This window comes from Leptonotus elevatus, chromosome 13 (genome assembly GCF_054856555.1).
Source record: "Leptonotus elevatus isolate MCC_2025b chromosome 13, RoL_Lele_1.0, whole genome shotgun sequence".
NCBI lineage: Eukaryota > Metazoa > Chordata > Actinopteri > Syngnathiformes > Syngnathidae > Leptonotus > Leptonotus elevatus.
This window is the reverse complement of record NC_141251.1, coordinates 12,660,001-12,669,915: the sequence shown is the minus strand read 5'-3', so window position 1 is coordinate 12,669,915 and position 9,915 is coordinate 12,660,001. Positions and strand designations below refer to the sequence as shown.

General features: G+C 39.1%; 1 protein-coding gene across 5 annotated transcripts in view; it reads left to right on the top strand.

The window, feature by feature from the left end:
- Positions 1 to 491: 491 nt before the first annotated feature.
- Positions 492 to 9,915, top strand: part of klhdc3 (kelch domain containing 3) — a 29,095-nt gene continuing 19,671 nt past the window's right edge. For 2 of the 5 annotated variants that reach the window (XM_086093848.1, XM_086093852.1), the window contains exons 1-9: positions 492 to 581; positions 853 to 911; positions 2,608 to 2,825; positions 3,480 to 3,656; positions 4,356 to 4,471; positions 4,720 to 4,791; positions 5,842 to 6,055; positions 6,198 to 6,284; positions 8,166 to 8,274. In XM_086093848.1, the coding sequence (XP_085949974.1) occupies positions 2,672 to 2,825; positions 3,480 to 3,656; positions 4,356 to 4,471; positions 4,720 to 4,791; positions 5,842 to 6,055; positions 6,198 to 6,284; positions 8,166 to 8,274 (929 nt within the window). In that variant the 5' untranslated portion in view covers positions 492 to 581; positions 853 to 911; positions 2,608 to 2,671. The other 3 variants (XM_086093850.1, XM_086093849.1, XM_086093851.1) reach the window with 3 other exon arrangements.

Genomic DNA, 9,915 nt, shown 5'->3' with positions numbered 1-9,915 from the left:
AAATGTAATCCTGCAAAATTAAAATGATCCACATGTTTATTAAATGCATGTACCTGTTATCTGACTACTGTTATCCAAAAGTAATCATGGTACATAACATAATACACCCAGCGCTGCTACCAAAAGGTTATGTTTAATTGGCATTGAGTTTATAATGAGGTCCTTGGAAAAATCTTCTTCTAGGGGGTGATCCCAAACCAAATAAGTTAGAGAACCTCTGATACATATGTTATGATGACATGGACAACAGCAAATAAGGAAATAACCACATTGCATACAAACATGAAGCCTGCACGATTCACACCAGCAAGCATTACATGTCTTGTTTCCCCTCCCGATGAGGTGAACAAGTCAGTCCGGCAATACGCTGTGAGAGCAATTAATATTCTCAGAGGCTGTGCTTTACCAGAATAACTGTAAACCGGAACAGTAAGTAGGCAGTTTATTGCAGTCTCAAATCACAAGAATGCTATGAGTGTAACTGCTGTGACGTGAGTTAGACGATAGGGGGCGCAATCTCCCCCGCTGACAAGTCATAGCGTCCAAACACATTAGTGAACCGCCTCCGACTCTGCTCCAAGGTAGCTAAACTATACTTACTGTTACTAACATTGTGAAGATCACGGCTGTTTTGGCGTCCACTGACCCACCTTGCTTCAAATGCAAATAGGCGCCGTTGTTGCAACCCGTGTCATTTCCTAGTCGCCTCACTGCCATGCGCTAAATAAGGTAGCGTAGATTAGCTTTAGCCTAGCTTACTCGCAAGAGTCTGTCACACTATCGCTTGAATGTGGAACGAGATAACGATAAGATCGTCTGAATTGCTTGTGACCACCTCGCTGTCCTTCACAGATATGGCAGTAAAGACGTCTGGTTAAAGCTAACTAGCTGGAGGACGAGGCTGTGTAAAGGTATTAATTACTGCTGTGTGCCACTGAGTCTTATTAGCTAACAATGTCCATGTCCCTAAATCAGATACATGATCTCCTTTGACACTTTCACTTGGGATTGTGGAGCTATTGCACCACCTCACAAGAGGTCCTTCCACATGAACATACTGTAGGTGACAGCACAGTGACGTGTCATTGTGCAAACCCGGTGTGTCTTTTACACAGCATTTGTACAGTATGTATGATGAAGTCAAAGAATCGTGGCCAAGATCTGGGGCTCAAAATAGATAAGGGTCGCTTAGCGATCGTGTATTTTCTTAAGAACAAACAAAGGTCGGAGGTCAGCAAGAAAGTGGGTCATTGAACAGGATGGGGGAGAGAGAGTGTGGGCTGCTAAATGTTTTGCTGTAATGGGTCTCCCCTTGTGGTGGCATGCCTCACAGTCCTGAGGAAGGGGGTTCGAGCCTTGCACCCGGCCTTCCTGTCTAGCTTTTGCATGTTTTCTCCATTGCTTGAGTGGGTTTTCTCTTGGTACTCCAGTTGGCTCCCAAAACAGGCATCTTATTGAATTCAAAATTGTCTGTAAGTGTGAATTTGGGTGGATAAAAAAAAAGAAGAAGTGCTGTTCTAAATTGTGAAATGAAAAAAATGCATTTGTCTAAAACACCAATGAAACTGATCGGGACAAAAAATATTTTGTTGCATATGCTTTTCAGGCAAACACTGCGATCAAACAAGTTCTGTAACTCAATGAGTTTTGCATCTCGAGAAGTATTTTGGACCACTTCTCGTGAGCAAACTGCTTTGGCTGTTTCACATTTTAAGGGTGTCTTCCCCCGACTGCAAGTTTCAGCACCTTGAATTAGATCTGGGCGCAGAGGGAGTCGTGTCAGAATAGTAACACTAAATGCTAAACAGTGAAAATAAATAAAATAATAAAATGTCATTCTCATTGTGGCTTGTCATGCATTTAGCCAAATTCCAATCCTTTCAGTTGTGGCTATTTTCTTTCTTTGAAAGGGAGGTTACCAACAATTGTGTCCACATTTGAACAAGAGCCTACAACCTGTTCATTGATACTGGCTGCCTTCTAAATTGTTCAAATTTCTAAACAATATGTCCCATAGGAAATAATGCAATGTGAATTTCAAGTAACATTTCAACTTGTCATCGTCAAAAATAGAAGTTTGCACTGTATACCAAAACTAAAAATATTGTACTCACCTGTAGCTTGATGGATATATAATAGTGATGGAGCAGAAGGAGCTTTTCTCGTCATATGCTTTTAGTAACATGCTCTTTATGTCATCATATGCTTGGTAGACTATTGTACTGAGCCAGCCCCCTTTGGGTGTAGCGTCACAAAATGTCAAAAAGAAAGCAAAACACATTTGAAGAGTTCATCCTTTAGTTGCTCAGTGAGCTGACGTCTCACAAGATTTATTAACATTGCTTGAAGTCCAGTTTTGTATGAACAGATTTTTGTTTGGTCAAATGATGCCATGCATATTGCATGTGAAGCATTTTAAGGGCAGTCAAGGTCAGGGGATATCGGTGAACAGACAGAAAGAAGAGCCCTAGGTGTAGCCACGTAAATAATACAGGGGCTTGAGAGCTTGTCAACAAAGCTAACAACTCCTAGTCCAGGACTAGTTCTTTACTTGCCAACACTGTTGCCAGGAGTTTTTTTTTTTAACTCCTCTTTTTGTGTTGACAGGTTTAATGGTGGAAATTGGCCTGATGTGAAGTGATCGACCACACAGGAGGTGCAGGCGAGGGGAATGTTGCGTTGGTCGGTCCACCTTGAAGGAGGGCCACGGAGAGTCAATCATGCCGCTGTGGCCGTGGGGCACAAGGTCTACACCTTTGGGGGCTACTGCTCCGGGGAGGACTATGAGACACTGCGTCAGATTGATGTGCATGTTTTCAACACTGGTAAGTTACACTGCACAAACTCAGGGCTTCTGTTGGTTGCACCTTTGTGTGTGTGATTAAAAAATTATTATTATTATTTTTTGTTTGATCTGAAATGTGTCTGCTGTTGCTTCGAGTGAAAGCTTTTCTGAGAAGCCATTTCGGGAAAAATACCTGTTAAATATATGTTCTCAAGAAATTGCATACATTTGCCATCCTTTTTTGTTGTTCTTTTTATTAAAGTGGTGACAATGAAGTAGTGCCACAACATTTGTCCAGTACCATGTGTGGTAAACAACCTTGGTTTTATAGCTGCCCGGAGTCACTTGAGCCTTCTTGTTAGGGATATGCCAAAATATCAGTCAGTGCAAGCAAACCTACATGAAGATGAAGTTGGCTCATTTGACTTGGAAACGAGAACATCTCAGTTATTGTTTCGTTATTTCATCAGGTTGCTTTCTCTGTGAGTCTTCCCTTTGATGTCAGTTCCACGTTTTCCACCTTCTGTCATAGACATCTGCAAATGGGTAATTGGTCAAATATACAGGAATAGAACAGCAAAGCGAACGGAAATAATACAGTTTAGTCAAATGTACCATGATCTTGGAGTGTAACAGAAGTCGTTCCCGCATTGTGTTACCATATTATTCATTTCTCAACTATTTTATGCCATAGTGTCCCTTCGCTGGAGGAACTTGCCCCCAGTGAGGCTCATAGGACATGAGCGGGCTCGTGAAGTTCCATACATGCGTTATGGTCACACGGCAGTGCTGCTGGATGAGACCATCTACTTGTGGGGGGGACGCAATGACACGGAAGGGGCGTGCAATGTGCTGTATGCATTTGATGTCAGTAAGTAGATACTATTACATTACATTATCCATCCATTATCTGAACCGCTTATCCTCATTATATTATATTATATTTAGTGCTGTCAAAGTTAAAGCATTATCTGATTAATTAATCACAAAAAATTATCACATTAATCATGAAGTAACACAGATTAATCGCACTATTAATTTTGACCATAGATGATCCTTTAGCGTGACAGCGGATGGCTACGTTGAAGGTAGCACATGTTGTGTTTGAGCAATAAACATAACTACATGCATTAAAGTAAAGCATTTAATAAATGTTTGCGTATGACATTCTGAATATTTGTTCATGTCAAAATATTGGGGTCATTTTCTTTTCATTTTGAATTATGCAAGTAATTGATTAGAAAAAGAGGAGGATGAGAGAATGTAGTGGATCAAAAAACTGTGGAAGACATCCTCATAACATTAAATGTCAAAATAATTAACACATAAGCGGTGCTCTTCAAATTTGGCGGGAATTTTTTGAGGGATAAAAAGCCTTTTTTATTAAGCGATTAATCAAAATTCAAAATTGTGTTTAATCTGATTTAAAAATTTAATCGTTTGACACCATATATTATGTTATGTTATGTTATGGCCGGGTATACACAAGTAGACCAAATCTTTGCTTACTTCTTACCAGAAGTTTGACGTAAAGTGCTGAGAATTAATATAAGCCATCCCTGTGTTGTAGATACCCACAGATGGTACACACCCACCATTTCTGGGACAGTTCCAGGGGCAAGAGATGGCCACTCTGCCTGCGTTCTTTTGAAGGCGATGTATATATTCGGAGGATACGAGCAGCTGGTGAGTCTTTGTCTTGCTTCAGTTTGGGTAACGGAAATAATCTCAAGTGAAAGGTGCTTTTACAGAAAATCCTTTTTGGACAAACCACATGCCACCAGCATGAAGATGAAAGTTTAGATTTAAAAATGACTGTCAGTTCAGTAGGCTATAACTGGTTGGCAAATTGAGTTCAATCTGAATTTTGGGTAACCACACTGGTCACAAGTGAAAATTAAAGTAATTAATTCATTTCCTCTCCTGCTTTCTAGGCTGACTGCTTCTCCAATGACATCCACAAGCTGGACACCACTACCATGCATTGGTCTTTAATTGTTGCCATGGTGAGTTTAAAAACAATTGGGTTTGTATTTTTTCTGTCAATAATTGAAAAGCAGGGTGGCGTTAGCTCATCTGTTAGGACTGTTAGGAGCGGAAGTTTCAGATCAAGTCCCGCTGCAAACATATTTAAATTAAAATGTCAACTGTTTGTTGGAGTGATAACAAACCCGACCTCGAGCTCAGGAGGTGTTGCAGTGTTTGTGCGCACCTCTTACTCTGAAATCTCTCTCGCACGTGTGTGATCTGGTTCACTGCGTGTTGTGCCTCACAAATATTCAGCATAATCTTCAGTTGAATTTCCCCTCTGTGCAATTATGAGTATAAATTAAATAGGTGTGCACCATTTGCTTGGTTAGCGAGCACTCCTTAAGATGCTGATTAAAGGACATGATTATTTCCCTGGTTTCCTAAGTCACTCCAAAATGTGCATTTCCTTCATGCAATCCTACAACTGCCTCGAGTTTTGATGTACATGAGTATTCTAACGAGAGGACGGTCCGCATCTTAATACCGTACATCTTATCTGCAGCATGCATGTACAATTGTCAGAGTGAAGGGTGTACAGAATGATTTTTGATATACAACTAGGTCATCCCAAATTTGACATAATAGGATGAATTGATAAATAAACATGACAAGTTGACAGCATTTGTATTTATGCTGAGTGCATTTTTGAATATGATGTGACATGATTTTATTCCATTTTAGTTAAAATTCCATGAAACCGGATTTAACTTTATTTCAGCTACTATATTCCAACTGCTATAAAAATGTTTTCCCCAAGTCTGGCGTTGCAGTTTTGTGGTTTTTGTTAACAACGTCCATTAGGTGGCACAATTTCCCTTCGTTTCATCCCAGAGTCAAGGGGAAAAATATCAGTTGTGTAGTGATCAAAGACATCAAATTTGTCATTATTATTTATTTATTAGGGCCCGAGCAGCAGCCGCTGCGAAGTCCCTATTGTTTTTGTAGGAATTATTAATTTAATTATTTATATATTACTATTTTTCCAACTAATATGTTTTTGTTTTGCTTGTTTTTTTGCCTTCCAGGGCGTTCCAGCAAGCTGGCGGGACTTCCACTCAGCAACCATCATCGGGACAAAAATGTTTGTATTCGGAGGGCGAGGAGACCACTTTGGTCCATTCCACTCCAACAATGAGATCTACTGCAACAACATCGAAGTGTATGATACGCAGACCAATACCTGGCTGAGCACCCCCCCAATACAGGTGTTACCCGATGGACGCAGAAGTCACTCCGCTTGTAAGGACTTCATTCAACACGCCGAGAACTGAACTGCTATTTAGCTGCAAATCTTGCCGTTCTTCTTATGTTATGAATGCAAATGTTAATCTTCATGTTCAATGGATAATTGAGTTGCCCTTTCTTGTCTGTGCATATGTAGTTTGCTACAAGGGAGAGCTGTACATATTTGGAGGATACAATGCCGATTTGGACCAGCACTTCAACGATCTCTGGAAATTCAGTCCAGGTGATGCTTTTTATAGTTCTCCGACAAACACAGTTCACGTTTTTGTTTTTCATATACAATTGTGGCCCCTTTACAGTGATGATCTTCAAGCTTATGTTGACCTACTTTTCCATTTCTTCCTCATATTAAACTTACAGTTTAATTGTTTTTAGCTGCACAATGTGTATAAGGTTATATACAATGTGCTATACATACACTTATGACAGTTATGATATGAATAGAACAACTAAGGCCTTTCTTGGCTAAATTACAAGTCTAATGTGGCAGTTATTACATTTTGTCTTGTGCCACTAGATGGCAGTACCACTATGTGTTTCCAATCACAGTTATCTTAGCAGGTCTTAATGGCTTGCAGTGGATGTTAAAAGACCCCCGTTCAAATGCCAGGTTTTTATGATACAAAAGATGAGACCAATATACTGCAAATAATTAAACTATAACATCTAGTGTACAATTCAATTGGAAAAAATAGAAAATAAAATAACTGCGATCATGTGGTTTTCCAAATGTGCACACTCTCTTATATGTGGGGATTTAACTGGTCAGAATGAAACGACCACATTTACATGAGTGTTATATGAGTGCCTCTGATTAACCCCAAATTAAGTACAGACGCTGTAGTAGTTTTTCCTGACGTTGTTATAGTCACGTCTTACAGCACAATTTATAGTCCACACTCCACAGGGGGTTTCCACAGCATCGGGGGCGGATCTCATTGTTCAATGGTATCACTCAGAAGGGTGCAAAATAATTTCCATCGCGTTAAATATGCCACTGAACACAGTGAAGACATTCCTCATAAAGTGTAGAAAGTATTGCACAACACAGACATTGCCAAGTGCTACACACCAGTGGGGGGTGCAAAGTGTGGGGCCAACATCTATCCACCTGAAGAGGCATTCTTATGTTGTAATCCATGTTAGGTGTGTGTTCTTGTCTTCTTGTGCGTTTGTTCTTTGACAGGAAGCAATGAATGGCATACACTTTTTATTTTTAAACCGTTTTGTTTTATTTCAGCGTCAAGTTGTGCTAAAGTTTATGTTAAGCTACTTAAAGCAGTAACCTAATTTTATGTTTTGCTGAGCATGTGTGTACAGTATGTTGTATCTCTCAAAGCAGTCTCCCCCAGGATTTAGTTCATCCCTATGTACCAAGATGGTGAAATGGTTGTGGGCAGTTTGGGGGTAATATATTAAAATATTCAATAAAAAAAAAAAGATACTTCAAACAAGCTTAAGAATATATTTATGGACATATTTTGATTTATTCATAATGCCTCTTAACCCACGACTATCCTCAAAGTCAAAGTGAACAGTTTTAAGATGGATTGCCATTGCTATCACTTTCAAAGGGCTGACTTGTGGATATGCCTGGTGATATTTTTGATGTACGGACAGAAAAACAGAACCGATTGGAAAGTGCAGAAAATTAATTATGTTTCTGTTACTGTTTATAGCTGTCAGAAAATAGCTCAATGTTGAACATTGTTTTCCAAAGTAAAAATGGGTGGTTTTGGAAAAAACACAAATATAATCATTATAAATCAGTCTGCTTTCATGAAAAACTACAGAAATCTGAGAATATTTACTGTTGAGAGGTTGAAATTCAGAGGAATTGGTCAATTTAAAAGTAAATGATTAAAATTAAAATAGTTATTGATTAATTTGATAATTGATTAGTTTCCAATTTAATTGTTGTACCGCTTACACCTAAGTACATTTTGAACGTTGCATCAAAAGAAGTAACATCTTTATGGTTAATGTAGTAGTGCAGAAAGCAGTGATGTATTTGTAATGTGCCAATACTGTACAAATCTTTTGTTTCCCCAATTAATCAGCAGCACCATCAATGTGTTCCATTTGTCATGTCTAAACTGTACAGAAGCCTTTTTATGGACAAAACTCGAACCCAAGGGGAAAGGCCCATGTCCGCGGAGACGACAGTGCTGCTGCATGGTTGGAGATCGAATCATCCTCTTTGGAGGAACCAGGTAAAGCATGCAAAATTTAAATAGTTTGTTACATACCGTTGATAATGCTTTGCATGTTAGTCTTGACTAATCATGATTTGATATAAAACGTCTCACTGCCTGAAGTAGGTAGGTGCTGTGCACATCAAAATACGGTATCATTTTGTAATATATATTTCGTATTCATAATTTACATTGAGTAAAGCAAATCTGTATGACATTGTTAATTTTTTGTGTAAATTATTTTATCTTTGGCGGGAAATCCAATCAAATAAAGGTGAAATTACTAAAGGTCTATTTTAAATATTTTATTTAAAAACTAAAGTTTGAAAATTTGTTTCCAAATCACCTCTTTTTTTCCCCAATTTATTTATTTATTTATTTATTAATTATTTACCTTTTCTGGATGAATGACTGCTCTCTCTCTTCACTACATGCCAATGTGATGGTCTGGCTCCTGTAGACGGCAGTCTGGGACGATTTCATTGGTGGTCATAAGGCAGTAATGATAACTGGTACCTGCTAAGATGCCACTGGGCTTTTGCTGGACCAGTAGCCAGTGGAGTAATGAGGTAGCTAACGGCTTTTAGATGGCCCAGCATAGTCAGCGCCTGGGCTATTGTTATCACGAGGCCGAGTTATCAGTCAAAACCCCACTGGGAAAACCTGATAGCGCAGATGGGATGGTTGTGGATAAGAGTCCTCTCAGCCCCACTACGTCTACAGGCCCAAAGTCCTTCAGACCACAAATCATGATATCTCAGTCTTAATTGTCTTTGTATCATTCGGTTTAATTACCGGACAACTTCGATTACTTACAAGAACAAAATTGTTTCCTCCCTTCTATTAATGAAAGAAAACCACTGAAATAACTTGAAACTGGCAAAAGTTATTATGAATAGAAATTTACTGCAAATTAACGAATTAAAATATGTTTTTGAATTGCGGTTTTAAAAAATGATGATTAATCTTTCATATTTAGTTGCGCAGCATTTTTAAGTAATCATTGCCATCACTTTCTGTAAATGAGACTTCTGCATCTGTCATCGGGTAGTTTTGGTCCTCTCCTCATGAGTAAAACTGCTCCAGTCGTCTTGGGTTTAAGCCCTCCTTGGTGAATAAAGTTCACTTTGGCTCAAACAGCAGCAGACCATACGATCTGATGCTGATACATCTTGACCTTGGAGTACTGCTTTTATGGGGTGGCACGGCTCAGGTGGTAGAGTGGTCGTCCATAGGTTTTGGGTTTGATCCGGACCTTGTGACTATGTCGAAGTGTCTTTGAGCAAGATACTAAACCCCCAGTTGCTTCTGATGCCGCATCATTGGTCGGTGAACGAGGAGTCAGTGTTACGCACTTTGAGTGTCTTGTAGGTGGAAAAACACTAGTGAAAAGACCATTTACGATTTTATTTCTTTGACAGTCGCTTGTAATCTCGGCTCTTTGGTCATTTGTATTACATGTCTCTGGATGTTGTGTTGTTCCAAGGATGTTTCCACTCGACTAATATGAAATCATATTCGAATTGAGAATAATGTTTTGTATTATATAGTGTCAAACCGTGTTTTGGCTAGTTCTGATATACATTGTATTGCACACTTGACAGCAGTTCAAGTCAGAAAATGCCCATAAATGTATTCCGTTGCTTATATTACTCTGAA